The sequence below is a fragment of the Pristis pectinata genome, chromosome 37 (assembly GCF_009764475.1).
Source record: "Pristis pectinata isolate sPriPec2 chromosome 37, sPriPec2.1.pri, whole genome shotgun sequence".
NCBI classification, from domain to species: Eukaryota; Metazoa; Chordata; class Chondrichthyes; order Rhinopristiformes; family Pristidae; genus Pristis; species Pristis pectinata.
The window spans coordinates 10,424,287-10,443,865 of record NC_067440.1 but is presented as its reverse complement, the minus strand read 5'-3'; the positions used below and the strand labels follow the sequence as shown (position 1 = coordinate 10,443,865).

At 50.7% G+C, this 19,579-nt stretch overlaps 1 protein-coding gene and 1 long non-coding RNA gene across 4 annotated transcripts in view; both read left to right on the top strand.

Moving 5' to 3' along the window:
- The first annotated feature begins 453 nt into the window (after positions 1 to 453).
- LOC127586545 (uncharacterized) lies at positions 454 to 2,017 on the top strand. Its single transcript, XR_007958702.1, has 2 exons — positions 454 to 592; positions 1,155 to 2,017. It is a non-coding gene; the product is annotated as an uncharacterized LOC127586545 (long non-coding RNA).
- Positions 2,018 to 3,968: 1,951 nt separating this feature from the next.
- LOC127586541 (paired immunoglobulin-like type 2 receptor alpha) overlaps positions 3,969 to 19,579 on the top strand; it is an 18,889-nt gene continuing 3,278 nt past the window's right edge. Inside the window, exons 1-6 of one of the 3 annotated variants that reach the window (XM_052044574.1) lie at positions 3,969 to 4,079; positions 5,645 to 6,001; positions 6,869 to 7,237; positions 10,345 to 10,476; positions 15,272 to 15,301; positions 18,776 to 18,828. In XM_052044574.1, the coding sequence (XP_051900534.1) occupies positions 4,037 to 4,079; positions 5,645 to 6,001; positions 6,869 to 7,237; positions 10,345 to 10,476; positions 15,272 to 15,301; positions 18,776 to 18,828 (984 nt within the window). In that variant the 5' untranslated portion in view covers positions 3,969 to 4,036. Of the gene's footprint in view, positions 4,080 to 5,644; positions 6,002 to 6,868; positions 7,238 to 10,344; positions 10,477 to 15,268; positions 15,302 to 18,775; positions 18,829 to 19,579 lie in introns of all 3 variants that reach the window. The other 2 variants (XM_052044573.1, XM_052044576.1) reach the window with 2 other exon arrangements.

The window sequence follows — 19,579 nt, the reverse complement described above, 5'->3', positions numbered from 1 at the left end:
TGGGGGTTATTGTCTCTGGGGCAACCGTGACCTTTGCATTGATTCAGGGTCCTCAACGCTCCCCAGGGTCTGAGACATTCCCCTCTCCCCAGGGGCCTTACCTATCTCCAAGCCTTGGGATACTTCCTTAGGTTTTACACGCTTTTCTCCATGACCTTGGAGACTCCGTCTCCCCAAGGCTTGCAATACACCATGGGGTTTGAGACACCCTGGTTCCTGGGACATTCCGTCTCTCCCGATTTCCCCACCCCCAACTCTCCAAGGTCTGGGACACCTCTGCATCTGACACACCTTCTCACCAGTGCCGCTGACTCTCCTCTTTCCGGTGGAGACAGGGTCACCCCTCCTCCCGTGACCGTGTGTGTTCCTCCAGCCCCTCTCTCTCTCTGCCCCCTGCTCCTGTCTCGAAGTCACTGCTCTTGATCACCGCCCACAGGAGGCTTGTTGACCCCCACAGAAACTGCGGCAACGCCGAGGACGCACAGACTGAGCCACGTCTCCATCCTGATGGTACGGTCAGTGCTGGTTTTAGGACTGCTGGCAGTGGTGTGGGCCGTGGGCATTTACCTGATGAAGCGGAACCAAGGTACAGGTAATCAGCGTTCTCTGACATCATTGGTATCTGAGGGAGTGAATCACTCGCATCAACCTCCTGTTGCTCGGACTTCGATGACCACGACCAGTTGGCAGTCCTGCAACACCCGGGGCTTTGAATGAGGGCTCCATTACAACCCATTTCACTTCACCCAAGGCTCCCCACATCTGTGAATCTCAGGACCCCCGACCCGATCCTTCACCACCAACGCCCCCCACTTCTGAAAATAGGAGGAGGATTAGGCCACGGCCCCTCAAACCTGCCCCAGCCCTCAATGTGAACTTGGCTGATCTACCCCAGGGCTCATCCCCCCCTCCCTGCCATTTCCCCGGAGCCTCGATATCCCAGCCTTGGAAGGTGTATCTCCTTCCCATTCAAAAGCCTCCGGATGATCTCATCTCCAGGGTCGAGAGTTCCAGAGATCCTCAGTGAGGAGAGGTTCCTCTGCACCTCAAGTGTTAAATGACCGCCCTGCTCCATGGAGGGTGCAGGGAATGGAGGGGTGTGGACGTGTGTAGGCAGAAAGGACCCAGTCAACAAACCGTGTCCTCAATTCCAGGTTCACACTCTCGGGGGGTAAATGAGGAGACAAATGGAGAGACCGAACTCTGAGACTGAAATCTCCCGGAGTGTTTCGGGACAGACGGGTTACCCTGGCTCTGGGCACCGGGCCAGACGGAAGATTATGCATCAACGCACAGTGAGATCGCGTCACAGCGCCCGAGATGGGAGCAGCACTGAAGGAGGCTATTCTTCCCGTCTGAAATTCCGTATCTCCTGCCTAAGTGTATGGTCCATGGTAGACATCTCAGTGTTATCAGTGCAATGCAAACCCCAGAACTCGTTGCTAACTGTGCAGTATAATCTAATCGCTTGGATCGCCCAAACTGATCAGCAATGTTTGCAGGAAATTCCCAGATATCTTGAACAGTTTCCTCTTTAGTTTTGTTTATAAATTTATGAATAATTGGTTGAAAGTTACGCAGATATACATCACAGGCACATCCCTCCCCACCATCGGTAGGATCTACAGGAGGTGCTGCCTCAAGAAGGCAACATCCATCATCGAAGATCCCCACCATCCGGGCCGTGCCATCTTCTCACAGCTCCCATCGGGCAGGAGGTACAGAAGCCTGAAGTCCCACACCACCAGGTTCAGGAACAGCTATTTCCCTTCAACCACTCGGTTCTTGGACCAACCGGCACATCCTGAATCACTAGTGTTTAGCAACACCTTGACCACTATGACTTGCACTAAAATGGACTTTGGTTTTTCCTCGTTCTAATTGTGTTCTTCCTTGGAAAAATTGTCTCTGCTTATCTGATGCTCTGTGCCTGTGATCCCGCTGTAAGTAAGCTTTTCATTGCACCTGTGCACACCTGGACTTGTGCAGATGACAATAAACTCGACTTTGACTTTGATTTTGACTTTGAATAGGGCTGAAGGGAGACGGTGCACAGTGCGACTGTCAGGTGCATGCTCCTGGTGTAAACCCACAGTCAATGCAGTGTTGTTGGGGTGAGATATTCGGAGTTTCCTGCAAACATCTCCCGTAACCCAATGGGAGATTCTGTTGTTGGTGTCCGGGGCTTCCCTCTCACTTTGGGATGGGCCTCGGTTGAACGTCCCATCTGAGGCAGTGCAGCACCCTCCCAGAACTGCACACGGACGTCTCTGGAGTGGGATCATCCTGAGACCCTTCAACGCAGAGGGGAGACTGTCAGCCTCTGAGCCCTGGATGAGCCCACGTTCACAGGCAGACTGACTCCCAACAACACAGTGAGCGTCCTGTCTTCACTCAGTAGGTTTAGATCAGTGATCTTTCATTGGCCATGGGGCCATGATACAATGGGCTTGTATGACTGACCCTGAAGAGTTGCCCAATTGGGATACAAAGAGCTGCTTTGCTTCTGATTGGCCCTGGGCAGTTGGAAGTGTGTCTGGGTGGCGACCAATGGTGGGAGGGCAGAGATATCACGTGATTCAGGAACTCATCCATTCAGGTTTGAGCGATCCTGGGCTGTGCGTCCACCAATCGCAACCCTCAAAGACTGGAGGCCTGGTTCCTGTCCATGTGTCCTCAGGGAGGGCGAAGCCTCTTGTGATTGGCCTGCTGATTAACAAATGGCAGAAGAGGTGCCCCAGATGGGTTTCAACCTGATTGGATTGGCAGTGTGGGGGGGCTGTTCACCCATCTACCATTGGAGTTGCTTCATGGAGGCATATAGCAATGGGTTCGACCAATACCCTGTTGGAATATTAATGGAGGAGGCTATTCGGCCCACCAGCTCCGTTCCAACTCCTTGGAGTGTCGGAGGCTGAGGGGAGACCTGATAGAGGTTGATGACATTATGAGAGGCACAGATAGAGTAGAGAGTCAGAATCTTTTTCCCAGGTTGATGTGTCAAATGCTAGAGGGCATCGTTTTGTAGTGGGAGGGGAACATTTAAAGGAGATTAACGAGGAAAGATTTTTTTAATGCAAAGAGTGGTGGGTGCCTGGAAGGTCTTGCCGGGGAGATGGTCGAAGCACATACGGTCGCAAGGTTTAACAGGAATTTAGGCAGACACACGAACAGGCCAGGAGTGGAGGGAGATCGACCACAATGGGATTAGTGTGGATGAGCATCACGGTTGGCACAGACATTGTGGGCCGAAGAGCCTGTTCCTGTGCTGTACTGTTCTACGTTCCATGTTCAGGCGCCACATTCCTACAGTATAAACATGAAATGCTGACAACACTCAGCAGGTCAAGCAGCGTCTGTGGAGAGAGAAACCATCAACGAGTCAGGTCCAAGATCGGGGATGGAGAGAAGTTGGCCTCCAGCAGCAGGGAGGGTGGGGGGAGGGACAGGTAGGAGAGAGGAAATACCTCTGATGGGGCGAGACCAGATTGGGTTCACTCAGCAGGCGGGGGTTGGATCACGCCTCTTCCCTGCCTGTGGAAGGTGTTGCCATTGGCGAGGCTGTGTGACGTGCCCAGTCGGGAAGGCCACCAGAGGCAGGGATGGAGAGTGGTGACACAGAAGGAGAGACAGTGTTAGGTCCCTAAAGCGGGGAGCTAGACGTTGAGTCTGGGAGGCTGCAACGTACCCAGACGTAAGTGACTGCGCCGCCCCCATGTGGGGGTCATCCCTCGGTTGTCTGGAGACCGGTGGGCTTCAGGTTGAGCGCAGCCGCTGAGCGGGACGTCTCAGGCAGAGGTGGCTCTGGCACTGTTGGTGTGGTCCCCGGGGAGGGACCGGGCAGGAGGTTAGGAGGCTGGGGCAGGAGGAGGGGAAGTGGGCAGAGTGTGTCGCAACTGAAAATGGGCCGGAAGTGGAGTTGGGGAACTGACTCAAGTAAAAGCGGTGACTCAGTGACACAGCGGGTGTGAGGCAGAGTCGGTACCGCCAAGGGAAGGGACAGGCGTCCAGGGAGGGTACTGGTCGGGGAGATCCCATGGACTCTTGTCTCTGCCTGGTGCTCCTGCAACTGGCCGTGGGTGAGTAGACCCAGCCTTACTCCCTCCCCCCATCCCATAATTTACCCCCTCCCTCAACAGCCTGCCCCCCTGCCACACCTTGCAGTCCCTCATCCCGCCCCTCCAGTGCAAAACCCTCTGCACCGTTGAAGGAAACCTCCCTCCAGTCCCTGGATCTCCATTTCACAGAGGGAGGGTTGACCTGGGCGACGCCTACCCGGGTTGGATAGCGAAGGAGGGACAACAACAGGCTGCATTCGAATGGCACCCTCAACTTGTAACACCTCCAGGTGTTTCCCAGAGGCGAATGGTTGCCAGGCATGAGAGGAGGTATCAGGAGGTGTGGTAAACCTCTTAAGTGGGGGCTTCAAGGTGGAGGGGTGAGGCGGAGGGGTTTAATGGAGCAAGTCCACTCCTTGGAGCTTGTGTGGGTGAAGGGAGGTAGGAGGCAGCAACTGGAGGGACAGAGAGAGCTCGGGAGGGCGGTAGGGCTGGGGGAGGTGGGGTTGTCGGAGGAGAGGGGCAAACGGGTGAGGCGGAGGGGTTCACATCAGACGGCGCAGGGCAGGGTGTGACAGTGCCGAGAGGGGAACGGGGCTGACGTAGGGAGCAGAGGAAACCGTGGGAGGCAGACACTCACAGAGCAGTGGGTGGCAACGCTGCGGGGTGTGGGGAGTGGGGAGTGGGGCGAGGGTTCCCTACAACAGTCATCACCTTCTGAGTCAATCCTGCACTGAGCTGGTATCGTGGAGCTGGGTCTGAGCAGGAAGCAGGGGACTGAACCCCCACCCCTGAGGCAGCAGAGAGTGAGCAGGAGCCAATGTCTCCCCCGACCCTCTCCCACCCCCGAACACAAGTCACAAAGCAAACAGAATAGAAAGAGCCAAGAGCAAGCATGGAATTTAATCCAGGGGTTTGAAAATTAGAAGAACAGAGCCCAGGGAGTAAATTACTGAGAGGGATCTAATCCAGAGCTTCAGGGGATTTATTACTCGAATAACAGACCCCGAGGGGTGAGTTAGAGGTTGGGATCTTATCCAACGCTTTGGGCAGTTTGTATATAGAATAACAGGTGCCCAGGTGTAGGTTACAGACTGGAATCTCATCCAGGAATTTGGGGGGTGTGGTTTATGGATCAATTAATAGAGCCCTGGGAGCGAGTTACAGACTGGAATCTAATAGAGGGGTTCGGGACATTATATATAGAATGACAGATTCCCAGGAGTGAGTTAAAGGTTTGCAAACTAATCCGTGGTTTAAGAGGTTTATATATAGAACAACAGATCCCCGGCAGTGGGTTACAGGCTGGGATCTAATCCAGGGGTTCAGGGGGTTTATACCTGGGTTGACTCATTCCCCACTGCTGGTCACAAGCTGGGAGTGCGGAAGGCGCTGGTGGTTGGGAGTGGGGACCTGGTGCGTGGGAATTTGAGGGGAGGGGAGGGGAAGGAGAGGGGTGGGGGTGGAGGTCGGACCATCACCCAGAGGGCAGGGGCTTGTCTGGTGCTGGGAATATTATGGGCTTGTTGTCTGTCGAATGAGGCGCGGTTGGAGATTCCCAAATGACGATTTGCTCCCTCCCTCAGCACTGACCAGTGGGAGTGGGTTCCAGGTGCTGCAGCCGAGGTACCTGGAGGCTACAGAGGGTGGGTCCGTCACTCTCCCCTGCTCCTTCACCTACCCGGGCAACTCCACACCCCAAGACATTGACGTCAGGTGGAGAGTTCACAATTACCTCAAGAACTATATCTTCAGTTCTCCGCAATACTACGTACACGCTGAATACCAAGGCCGGATCGAGTTCCTGGGCTCCCCACTTCGAGACAAGACAGGCTCCATCCGCATAAATGATCTAAGGGAGAAGGACTCCAACATGTACTTCTGTGTCGTGGTGATCGCAGGAGAACAAGAAACAACTGCTGGAACTGTCCTGTCAGTGAGAGGTGAGAGCCCCTGCCCACTTCTACAGAGATATGGGAGGGGGCAGGGGTCGTGGGGTTTGGGGCTTTATATAGAACATGGAACAGTACAGCACAGGAACACACCCTTTGTTCCACGATGTTTTGCTGAACTAATTAAGAGGATAGGTTGAGCGAGCTGGGACTTTTCTCTGTGGAGAGAAGGAGCATGAGAGGTGACTTGATAGAGGTGTACAAGGTGAAAAGAGGCATAGATCGAGTGGACAGTCAGGGCAACAATGGCTAACACGGGGGTGCATAATTTGAAGGTGATTGGAGGAAGATATAAGGGGGATGTCACGGGTAAGTTTTTTACACAGAGGGTGGTGGGTGCGTGGAACGCACTGCCGGCAGAGGTTGTGGGGGCAGATGCATTAGGGACATTTAAGAGACTCGGAGATAGACACATGAATGATAGAAAAATGGAGGGCTATGTGGGAGGGAAGGGTTAGATAGATCTTAGAGCAGGATAAAATGTCAGCACAACATTGTGGGCCGAAGGGCCTGTACTGTGGTGTGGTGTTCTATGTTCTATGTTCTCATGTTGGCTAACTACACTGATCCCTTCTGCCTGAACATGGCCCATGTATGAACATGGGGGTTATACCTGGGTTGACTCATTCCCCACTGCTGGTCACAAGCCGGGAGTGTGGAAAGCGCTGGTGATTGGGAGTGGGGACCTGGTGCAAGTGAGTTTGAGGGGAAGGAGAGGGGTTGGAGGGGGGATGGTTGGTCGATCACCCAGAGGGCAGGGGCTTGTCTGGTGCTGGGAGTATTTTGGGCTGGTTGTCCGTCGGATGAGGCGCGGTTGGAGATTCCCAAATGACCATTTGCTCCCTCCCTCTCTCTCAGCACGGACCAGTAGGAATGGGTTCTGGATCGAGCAACCGGGCTACCTGGAGGCTGCAGAGGGCGGGTCCGTCACTCTCCCCTGCTCCTTCACCTACCCAGCCACCTTCGCACCCCGAGACATTGTCGTTAGCTGGAAACTTGGTGACTTTTATGGGAGAATTATATTCAGTTCTTTGAAGAACCACACATCCAGTGAATACCAAGGCCGGATCGAATTCCTGGGCTCCCCATTTGAAAACAAGATGGGCTCCATCCGCTTACTCCAGCTGAAAGAAAGTGATTCCAACTTCTATTTCTGCCGTGTGAATATTTTGGGAGAACGAAAAGAGAGTTGGCAAAGCATCTGTGGGACGTTTCTGTCAGTGACAGGTGAGCCTTGAACCCCGACCCTGATCTCTGCTCTTGTCTGAAGGTTCTTTGATTTAATTCCTGTGCATTGATGGAGCTTCATGCTTTGACATTTTCATACAGCAGGTAAACGGTCCATGTAGCTGTTTTCCTGAGATCCTGAACCGGGCAAAATTAGTCCAGGAATTGACAAGTGGGATACTTGACATCATGCTGACATTGAAATATTTTGCCGTTCCTTTCTCATCACTGGGTCTAAATCCTGGAATTCCAGACTAAAATGCACTGGTGAAACAGTGACGCAGTGGGTTGAACCGCCGCCTCACAGCTCCAGGGACCCAGGTTCAATCCTGACACCCCGACGTGTGCGTTTGTCTGTCAGTCTGTGTGTGTGTGTGGAGTTTGCACGTTCTCCCTGTGACCGCGTGGCTTTCCCCTGGCTGCTCCGGTTCCATCCCACATCCCAACGACATGCAAGGTCGGTGAGTTAATTTGCCACTGTAAATTGTCCCCTAGTGTGTGGGTGAAGGGTGAAATCTGGGAAGTGGGGGATGTGGATGGGAATGTGGGGAGAATAAAATGGGATCAGTTGAGAGTATTGATAACAACAACCAAGAAACTGTTCAATTGTAGGAACTCAACCTGTTCAATAATGTTTTTTTTGGGAAGAAAATCTGCTCTCCTTACCCACTGTTCCTACTTGTGACTCCTGTCCCCAACAGTACTCAGGCCAGAGATAGTCTATCAATTGTCATAGAGTCATACAGCACAGAAAATGGCCCTTCAGCTTTGGAATACTGCATTCAGTTTTGGTCACCCTGCTACAGGAAAGATGCCATTAAGCTGGAAAGAGTGCAGAGGGAGATTTACGATGATGTTGCTGGGTACTCGAGGGACTGAGTTACGGAGAGAGGTTGAGCAGATTTTCATTGGAGTGTAGGAGAATGATGCGTGATCCCAGAGAGGTGTGTAAAATCATGAGGGGCATAGATAGGGTGAATGTACACAGTCTTTTTCCCAGGGAAATCAAGAACTAGAGGGCATAGGTTTAAGGTAAGAGGGGAAAGAGATTTAATCGGAACCTGAGAGGCAACTTTTTCACCCAGAGGGTGGTCTGTGTATGGAACGAGCTGCCAGAGCAAGTGGTTGAGGCAGGTACATTACCAACATTTAAAAGGCACGGGATGCGGATAGGAAAGGTTTAGAGAGATATGGGCCAAATGTGGGCAGATGGGACTGGCTTAGATGGGAATCTTGGTCGGCATGGACCAGTTGGGCCAAGAGGCCTGTTTCCGTGCTGTATGACTCTGTGACCATACTAACTGTCAAGTACCCATCTATACCAACCCACTTACCAGCACTTGGTCCATAACCAACTCTTCCTTGACAAACCCAGCTCTTGTTTAGATACTTCTGTTATGGTTCTTGCAACTTGTGTGTCTCCCTGCACTCCACTTTTCCTGCCACACGATATTCTGCATTCTGCTTTCATAGAACATATACAGCACAATACAGGCCCTTCGGCCCACAATGTTGTGCCGACTCACCTACGACTATCTAACCCCTTCCTCCCACATATCCCTCTATTTCAAATTCCTCCATGTGCTTATCTAGCAATCCCTTGAATTTGACCAATGTACCTGCCTCCACCACTGCACCAGGCAGCGCATTCCATGCCCCAACCACTCTCTGGGTAAAAAACCTCCCTCTGATATCTCCCTTGAACTTCCCACCCATTACTTTAAAGCCATGCCCTCTTGTATTGAGCAAGCCAATTCTGAATCCACACGGCCAAGCTTCCCTGGATCCCATGCCCTCTGACCTTCTGAAGAAGCCTACCATGCAGAACCTTGTCAAATGCCTTACTAAAATCCATGTAAACCACATCTACTGCACTACCCTCATCAATCTGTCTGGTCATCTCTTCAAAGAACACTATCAGGCTTGTGAGACATGATCTGCCCTTCACAAAGCCATGCTTTCTTATTACTACCTCAATGTACTTATGTATGGCATGATCCGTCTGGATGGCACGCAAGCAAAACCTTTTCCACTGCACCTCAGTACACGTGACAATACTAAACCAATTCCCACTCCAATTCCAATTGTTGTGAGTGTCTCTACCTCCACCGCCGCCTCAGGCAGTGTGGTCCTGATTCCAACCTCCCTCTGGATCCCCTCAAAATCTCTTACTCCTCTCCGTAAACCTGCACCCTCTGCAGGGCAGAGGTGACCAAGAGGTGTTGGGTCTTAGACACCGCTGTCATGGAAGAAGATTTGTCATTATTTACCCTATTTATGCCTCTCATAGCATTATATTCCTCTATTAGGTGTCTCCCCCACTCCCCTCAGCCTCCTCCGCTCCAGAGAAAACAAACCCAGCCTAAACAAGCTACTACAGATGTACTGTTGAAAGTGTCCTGACTGGTTGCATCACGGTCTGGGATGGCAATTCGAATGCACAGGAACGTAAGAAGCTGCAGAGAGTAGTGGGCTCAGCCCAATACATCACGAGCACATCCCTCCCCACCATCGGGAGTATCTACAGGAGGCGCTGCCTCAAGAAGGCAACATCCATCATATCAAAGATTCCCACCATATGGACCGTGCCACCTTCTCGCAGCTCCCATACAGAAGCCTGAAGTCCCTCACCACCAGGTTCAGGAACAGCTACTTCCCTTCAACCACTCGGTTCTTGAACCAACCGGCACATCCCTAATCACTGCCTCACTACAGCAACAGTGGGACCACTTTGCACTACAATGGACTTTGTATTTTTTGTTCTAATTGTGTTCTTTCTTGTAAAAATTGTGTATAATTCATGTTTTTCTTGTGAATGCTGCTTATCTGATGCTCTGTGCCTGTGATGCTGCTGCAAGTAAGTTTTTCATTGCACCCGTGCACACACGGACTTGTGCAGATGACAATAAACTCGACTTTGACTTTGACCCTTCTCATAACAGTAACACACACTCATTGCAGTGTACCTGCTCTGGGCAGCTGAGGAGACGAGGTCTTCAAGACTTCACGGCTGCTGAGCGGGACCACCTGGTAACAGGAGAGGGGGAGGTCGAGGGCAGGAGATTGCAGGAGATGGGGCTGTTAATTTCTCTGCTTTGTCCTCACAGATGAGCCCGTTATCACAGTGATTGCCTCAAGCAAGACGGGCTGGCTGTTTCCCCTGTTGGGGGTCTGTGGGGTGCTGCTGCTCTGTGCGGGACTGGCTGTCGGGATTTGGGTCTACAAGAGGAAGAGGAGCGGTGAGTGATTCTTTGGGTGATCCTTCACTGGGAGATCCCTCACTCTGGGAGATACCTCAGTCTTGGAGATCCCTCACTAGGAGATCCCTTGCTCTGGGAGATGCCTCTCACTGGGAGATCACTCTAACTGACAGATCCCTCATGTGGTCCCTCACAGTGAGCTCCCTCACAGGATCCCTCTCTTGGAGATCACTCTCACTGGAGATCCCTCATAGAGATCCCTCACTGTGAGATCTCTCACTGTGAGATCCCTCTCCTTGGATCCCTCACTGGGAGATGCCTCTCACTGGGAGATCAATCTCACTGACAGATCCCTCATGGAGATCCCTCACTGTGAGATCTCTCACTGTGAGATCCCTCACTGGGAGATGCCTCTCACTGGGAGATCAATCTCACTGACAGATCCCTCATGGAGATCCCTCACTGTGAGGTCCCTCTCACAGGATCCCTCTCTCTGGGAGATCCCTCTCCCTGGGAGATCCCACAGTGGATGCCCATCCTTGCTGGATGAGAGCTTTGATGAAGTGAATCTGGGATTAAAACACCATGAAGCTACCATGCTGTCATTAAAAATGTGGTTCACTAATGTGCCTTGGGGAAGGGTGGCCCATTGGCACAGTGGGTAGAGCCACTGCCTCCCAGCTCCAGGGACCCTGGTTCGATCCCGACCTCCAGCGCTGTGTCTGTGCACATGTGGGGTTTGCACGCTCTCACTGTGACTGGGTGGGTTTCCCCCCGGGGGGGGGGTCCGGTTCCCTCCCACACCCCAATGACGTGCAGGGTCGGTGGGTTAATCGGCCACTTGTGAACTGCCCCCCCCCTTAATGTGTGGGTGAGGGGTAGAATCTGGGGGGGGTGGAGTGAAGTGGATGGGAATGCGAGAGGGAATTGGTCACAAGGAAATGTGGGGGGGTGGGATTGCACTGAGAGGTAGCATAGACTCAATGGGCCAAATGTCAGTGCAGAATACCAGCGATGAATCACCTTCTACCTGATTGAAGGGAGCTCCCAACCTTCAGATTCGAGTAGACGAAGGATCTGACCCTGACCCTAGAATAGTCCCTGCTCTGCACCCCACACTTGCAACTCAGTGCAGCTGTTACGGTGGCGATATGTTTAAGAAATATTGCATAATTATTGGGAAGTTATGCTATTTAAGGCAAGGCAACAGGAAGTGGATGAGTTGTACAGATCATGAGGTGAGGATGGGGAGCAAGGTCCTCACGGGGTTAGAGTCCACCCCAGCGTCTCTCCGGTTTGCAAACCCTCTTCTCCTGAGAGACAGGCAGATGCATGGGGTGAATCAGAGAGGGAGAAGGTTACGTACCAGCAACAATAGAAACACAACGAGCCATGTTTAAATGTTAGAATCTATTTATTAATAACTATTTGTAATGATAAGAGAAATAAAAACGTTAGATATCAGACTGACCCCAAAATAAACTCGAAATGTACGTGTGGCAAGTCCCCAAACCCCAAGTCCAGGAACAGTTCTCAAAGTTCAGATCAGCCAGTCATGAAGCAAAACGATGAGCAAAGGCTTCTGAAAACCACAGTAGAATGTAGAGAGGATATAGAGAGCAGTTTACGAATTCCACAAGTTCCGCAATGGAATCCATACGACACCTCAATAGCCGGAGAACTCTGTTGCTTTTAGTCAGAGATATCTGCGGCTCCGAGGGCACTCGATACGTGGCTGCCCAGATATACCTGCTTTCCAGTACAGGTTAACGACAAGGACTCCGCAGATTGCTGCACAAATCCATATACGGATGTCTAGTGACAGTCACAATGATTGTGCTTCACTCGTAGATACAGAAACTGGCAGTCAGTGCTACCATCTCTCTCTTCCTCTCTCTCTCTCTCTCTCTCTCTCTCCCTCTCTCCCCAGGACACAGGTCTCTCTCTCTCTCTCTCTCTCTCTCTCCCCAACTCTCTCTCTCTCTCTCTCTCTCTCTCTCTCTCTCTCTCTCTCTCTCTCTCTCTCTCTCTTCCCCCCCCCCCCCCCCCCTCCCCAGGACACAGGTCTCTCTCTCTCTCTCCAGTTGCCAGCACATAAGTGAATTCCTTCCGACTCTTACATCATTCCAGTTATAGATGCTATTTCCGCTCCCACTCTTAGTACTCAGATAAAGTCACACACACACACACACACACACACACACACACACACACACACACACACACACACACACACACACACACACACACACACTACTACACTACCGTCCAGGTGCCTTAAAGGGACACTCACCAGGGAGCAACCTGGCTCGTAACAGAGAGGGAGCAAGAGAGAAAGAGAGGCAAAAGCAAGAGAGAGGGAGAGAATGAGAGAGGGGGAGAGAGAGAGAGAGAGAGAGGGACAGACGGAGGGAGAGAGAGAGAGAGCTTTGTGTGTGGGAGATCACGTCTCATGAATTTTATTGAGTTTTTTGAAGAAGTAACCAAGAAGCTTGATAAGGGCAGGGCGGTAGACGTGGTCTACATGGACTTCAGTAAGGCCTTTGATGAGTTCTGCATGGTGGGCTGCTATGGGAAGTTAGGATTGCACGGGATCCGGGGAGAGCTGGCTAATTGGATACACAATCAGCTTGATGGTAGGAAGCGGAGGATGGTGGTGGAAGGTCATTTTTCAGAGATTAGTGCTGGGCCCATTGCTGTTTGTCATCTAGATCAATGATTGGTAAATTGGTTCATTGGTTTATTATTGTCACAGGTACCGAGGTACAGTGAAAAACTTTGTTTTGCATGCCATCCATACAGATCATTTCATCACATCAGTACATCGAGGTAGTACAAGGGAAAAGCAATAATAGAATGCAGAATAAAGTGTTCCAGTTATAGAGAAAGTGCAATGCAGGCAGACAATAAGGTGCAAGGTCATGACGAGGTAGATTGTGAGGCCAAGAGTCCATCTTATCGATTTGGATGAGAATGTTCAAGGCTTGGTTGGTAAGTTTGCGGATGACACTAAAATAGGTCGTGGTGTAGACCGTGAAGGTGGTTCTCAGGATTTGCAGAGATCTTGATCAGATGGGTGAGTGGGCTGAGGAATGGCAAATGGAGTTTAATTTGGATAACAGTGAGGTGTTGCACTTTGGGAAGACAAATCAGGGCAGGACTTTCACAGAGAACGGCAGGGCCCTGGGGAGTGTTGTAGAACAGAGGGACCTAGGAGTACAGGTACATGGTTCCCTGAAAGTGGTGTCGCAGGTAGACAGGGTGGTGAAGAAGGCATTTGGCACGCCGGCCTTCATCAGTCAGGGCACCGAGTATAGAAGTCGGGAAGTTGTGTTGCATTTGTACAAGAGATTGATGAGACCGCACATGGAGTATTGCATACAGTTTTGGTCACCCTTTTATAGGAAAGACATCATTAAACTGGAAAGAGCGCAGAGAAGATTTACGAGGATGTTGCCAGGACTCGAGGGCCTGAGTTATAGGGAGAGGTTCGGCAGGCTGGAACTTCATTCCTTGGAACATAGGGAGACCTTATAGAGGTGTATAGAAGGGTATAGATAGGGTGAGTGTACAGTCATTTTCTCCAGGGAAGGGGAACTATAAACTAGAGGGCATAGCTTTAAGGTGAGAGGTGAAAGATTTAACAGGGACTTGAGGGGCAACTTCTTCACACAGAGGGTGATGCGTATATGGATCGAGCTGCCAGAGGAAGTGGTGGAAACAGTTACAATATACATTTAAAAGACATTTGGACAGGTACATGGATATAGAACATAGAACATAGAACACTGCAGCACAGTACAGGCCCTTTGGCCCACAATGTCGTGCCGACATTTTATCCTGCTCTAAGATCTTAGATCTTGGAAATGAGTGACATAGCAGTACAAGTACATGGTTCCCTGAAAGAGGTGTCACAGGTAGATAGGGCGGTGAAGAAGGCGTTTGGCACACTGGCCTTCATCAGTCAGGGCACTGATCTTAATCCAGTTTTAGAGAGATACGGGCCAAATACTGGACTGGCTTGGTGGACACCATGGTCAACATGGACGAGTTGGGCCAAAGGGCCTGTTTCCACGATGACTCTTATGGTCTATCAAGTCCCAGAGAGCACCCCAATACACCACTAGAATGCCTTATGGTCAAAAGATACTGGATTTAAGCAAAGAGATGTTGCAACTCTCTAAAACATTGGGTAGACCACATTGTGTAAACTGTACACAAACATTGTGTACAGTTCTGGTCACCACATTGTAGGAAGAAAGTGACTGTGCTGGAAGGGGTGCAGTGGAGATTTCCCAGGGTGTTGCCTGGGATGGACTGTTTCTGTTACAAGCGGAGACTGGAGAGACTGGGATTGTTTCCTGCCGTTTCCAGCAGCTTATTTGTTTCTCCAGATTCCAGCATCGGCTGTCCCTTGTGTCCTCAACCCCCACCCCCCACACCCTCTCTTCCCAATCCCAAACCCCCACCTGACTTTCCCCGAGTGCCTGGCGTCATTCCTGAAATCCCATCATTCCTAGTACCCATCCTTGGGCACGAGCCCGAGCCAGGAAGCCGGCTGCATTCCTGACAAGTTGCCCGCTGGTCCAGAGGGACTCCCCAGGAAGAAGGCCAACTCCTCCCTCAGAACCTTTCTCCCCGCCAACCGCCCAACTTATGAGTTGAAATCAAGGCAGAAGGAGCAGGCGAGAGTAGAGGAGAGATCAGCGAGAGCAGGTATTACCACTGACCTCGCAGAGCCGCAGAGGATGACCTAGCTTCCACTGACCAGCTGGGATCCTGCACTGTCATCACTATTTCTGAACTTATCCTGTTCCTGTTCATTCCTTAGCAGAGAATATTAAGAAAGAAGGCTCCCCAAGCAGTGAGTATACAATGTTAATACTCTGTTTTATTGTCTACAGCACTGATGTATATGTTATATAATAACTGAATTGTTGGCAATGCATCTCCTCTATATTCCCATCTAAGCCAGTCCCATTTGCCCGCATTTGGCCCATATCCCTCCTTTCCTATCTACGTACCTGTCCAACTGTCTTTTAAAAGTTGCCTCAACCACTTCCTCTGGCAGCTGGTTCCATATCCGCACCACCCTCTGTGTGAAGAAGTTGCCCCTCAGGTCCCTTTTAAATCTCTCCCCTCTCACCTTAAACCTGTGCCCTCTAGTTTTTAATTCCTTTTCCCTGGGGAGAAAAGGCTGGGTGCATTCACCCTATCTATGCCCCTCGTGGTTTTATACACCTCTATAAGGTCACCCCTCAGTCTCATCATAAGGAATAAAGTCCTAGCCTGCCCAGCAACGCCCTGTAACCTCAAGTCCTGGAAACATTCTCGTAAATCTTCTCTGCACTCTTTCCAGCTTAATGACGTCTTTCCTATAACAGGGTGACCAGAACTATACACGATACACAAGGTGCGGCCTCACTACCATCTTGTACAACTGCAATGTGACATTCCAACTTCTAAACTCAGTGACCTGACTGATGAAGGCCAGTGTGCCAAACATCTTTTTCACCACACTGCCTATCTGTGATGCCACTTTGAGGGAACGATGTACTTGTACTCCCTCTGTTCTATAGCAATCCCCAGGGTCCTGCCGTTCACTGTGAAAGTCCGACCCTGGTTTGACTTCCCAAAATGCAAGGCCTCGGAATTATCTGAATTGAACGCCATTTGCCACTCCTCTGCCTATTGGGTCAAAACCCTGCCTCAGGACCCGAAACGTTGACAATTCCTCTCCCCCCACAGATGCTGCTCGGCCAGCTGAGTTCCTCCAGCAGATTGTTTGTTGCTCCAGATTCCTGAATCTGCTGTCTCTTGTGTCTCCGACTTACTAACCATGCCTTGTTCATTCTCATCCAAACTTATCACACAAGAGATAAGCAACCACTTGTCACGGGCCTCCAGTCCGAGAAACAACCTTCCACTATCCCCCTCTGCTTCCTACTGTCAAGTCAATTATGTATCCAGTTAGCCAGCTCTCCCTGGGTCCCATGTGATCTAACCTTCCAGACTAGTCAGACTACAGGAAGGAGAGCTTAGTGACATGATGTCATGGCAACAACCTTTCCCTCAATGTCAGCAAAACAAAAGAGCTGGTCATTGACTTCAGGAAAGGGGGCGGTGTACATGCAGCTGTCTACATCAATGGTGCTGAGGTCGAGAGGGCTGAGAGCTTCAAGTTCCTGGGAGTGAACATCACCAGTAGCCTGTCCTGGTCCAACCAGGTAGATGCCACGGCCAAGAAAGCTCACCAGTGCCTCTACTTCTTCAGGAGGCTAAAGAAATTTGGTATGTCCCCTTTGACCTTCACCAACTTTTATCAATGCACCATTGAAAGCATCCTGGCTGGATGCATCACGGCTTGGGACGGCAACTGCTCTGCCCAGGATCCTCCAGTAACTTACCCACCACTGATGTCAGACTCTGCGGCCTGGAGTTCCCTGGCTTATCTTTGCTGCCTTTCCTAAACAACGGTACAACATTGGCAACCCTCCAGTCTTCCAGAACGTCACCTGTGGCTAAAGATGAAGCAAGTATCTCTCCAAGGGCCTCTGCAATCTTTTCCCTACCTTCCCCCAAGGTCCAAGGATGGTCAGTGCTGAGCTGGCTATAGCATTGGATAAAGAACCACAGTGTTTTATCTTTGTGGAAGGAGGCCATTCAGCCTATAGGGTCGATACTAGCTCCCAGCAGGGACATCCCATTAGTCCCATTCCCCCTCTACCGTACCCCCAGCAACTAACCCTCTCTCTCACACACCCCCTGGTCAACTCCCCTTTGATCCTTTTTACCACTGACCCACACACTCGGGGGGCAATTCACAGTGGCCAATTAGCTCACCAACCCCGCACAGCATTGGGACGTGGGAGAGAACTGGAGGACCTGGGGGAAACCCACGCGGTCACAGGGAGAAGGTGCAAACTCCACACACACACACACACACACACACACACACACACAGAGCGCTGGAGGGGTCAGGATCGAACCCAGGTTTCTGGAGCTCTGAAGCAGTTGCACTAACTCCTGCACCAATGTGTTACTGGGTGTAGAGTTGGGTGCATCATATAACGACAACATTAATTACTGGGTATATTATGTAACCAATATGGTGGCACACCAGAGCCTCTACTTTCTTAGAAGCTTCAGGAGATTTGGCACGTCACCAAGATACTCAAACAAACTAACAAGAGGCACTGTAACCAATGTTTGGCCCATATCCCTCTAAACCTTTCCTATCCATGTACCTGTCCAAGTGCCTTTTAAATGTTGTTAATGTACCTGCCTCAACCACAAAATTGCCTCAACCACAAGACATAAAAATTACTATAAGTTACAAAAATAAATAAATAGTGCAAAAGAGGGAAAACGAGGGTTCATGGACCGTTCAGAAATCTGATGGCGGAGGGGAAGAAACTGTTCCTGAATCGTTGAGTGTGGGTCTTCAGGATCCTGTACCTCCTCCCTGATGGTAGTAACGTGAAGAGGGCATGTCCCGGATGGTGAGGGTCCTTAGTGATGGATGCTGCCTTCTTGAGGCACCGCCCCTTGAAGATGTCCTCGATGGAGGGGAGGGTTGTGCCCGTGATGGAGCTGGCTGAGTCTACAACCCTCTGCAGCCTCTTGCAATCCTGTGCATTGGAGCCTCCATACCAGGCGGTGATGCAACCAGTCAGAATGCTCTCCACTGTACATCTGTAGAAATTTGTATGAGTCTTTGGTGATGTACCAAATCTTCAGGTTAACTTGCAGATAGAGTCGGGAGTCAGGAAGGCAAATACAATGTTGGCATTCATTTTGAGAGGATTGGAACCTAAACGCAAGCATATACTGTTAAAACATTGGTCAGACCAGATTTGGCATTGGTATTGATTCATTATTGTCACTTGTACCGAGGTACAGTGAAAAACTTGTCTTGCATACCGTTCGTACAGATCAATCCATTACACAGTGCATTGAGTTAGTGCAGAGTGTATTGAGGTAGTGCAGGGTAAAAACAATAACAGAATACAGAGTAAAGTGTCACAGCTGATTTGGAATATTATGAGCAATTATGGGCCCCTTATCCAAGGAGCATCCTGGGGGAAACCCACGGGGTCACAGGGAGAATGTGCAAACTCCACACACACACACACACACACACACACACACACACACACACACACACACACACACACACACACACACACAAACACACACACACACACACACACACACACACACAGTGCCGGAGGTCAGTATCGAACTGGGGTCTCTGGAGCTGTGAGGCAGCAGCACCAACGTAAGGCGGTGAACGAAAGAACGGGTTTCTAACAGGCTGCCTGTGATTACATTTCAGATGCAGCTGATGAACCTCAGCATTATGCCACTTCTAATGTGGCCGCTTCTAAGGTAAGACATTTATCTTTGCTGTTTTAGCTGAGAACACAAGCCTACTGCTTATATCGCTGGATGATAACCTAGTGATGCAGACTAGAATCCACGGCACATTACGAATGTTTTAACCTTTTCACTGGACCTCGGTACATGTGACAATAATAACCCAATAACACTTAAAAAGTGCCTGGAGCCCCTGAAGGGGTTGAGGAATGGAGGCACCTTGGTGCACAAATCCAAGGATACCAGAAGGTGGCAGCATGGGTCGATAAAGTGGTGAAAAATGCCTGGCGAATACTGGCCTTCATTAGCCGAGGTATTGAGTGTAAGAGCAGAGAGGTTTTGGTACAACTGCATAAAATTTTAGTTCAGCCACAATTATCCATGTTCTTCCACCACTTATCGAGAGGACAGGACTGCACTGGAGAGGAGATTTGTCTGGGATTTTCCATCATGAGGAGAAACTGGATAAGTTGGGTTTGTTTTTCCTGGAGCAGAGGAGGTTGGGGGGAACTTGACAGCAGTGGAGAGAGTTGGGAGGAGCACAGGTAGGGGAGATACTGGGAACCGTTCCTCCAGAGCAGATGTGTCGAAAACTAGAGGACATAGGTTTTCAGGTAAGGGGTAGGGGAGCTGAGAAAGAACCTTTTTGAAGGGTCTCGACCAGAAACGTTGGCTGTCCATTTCCCTCCACGGATGCTGCCCGACCCACTGAGTTCCTCTGGCATCTTGTGTTTGTTGCTCCAGATGTCCAACATCCACAGAA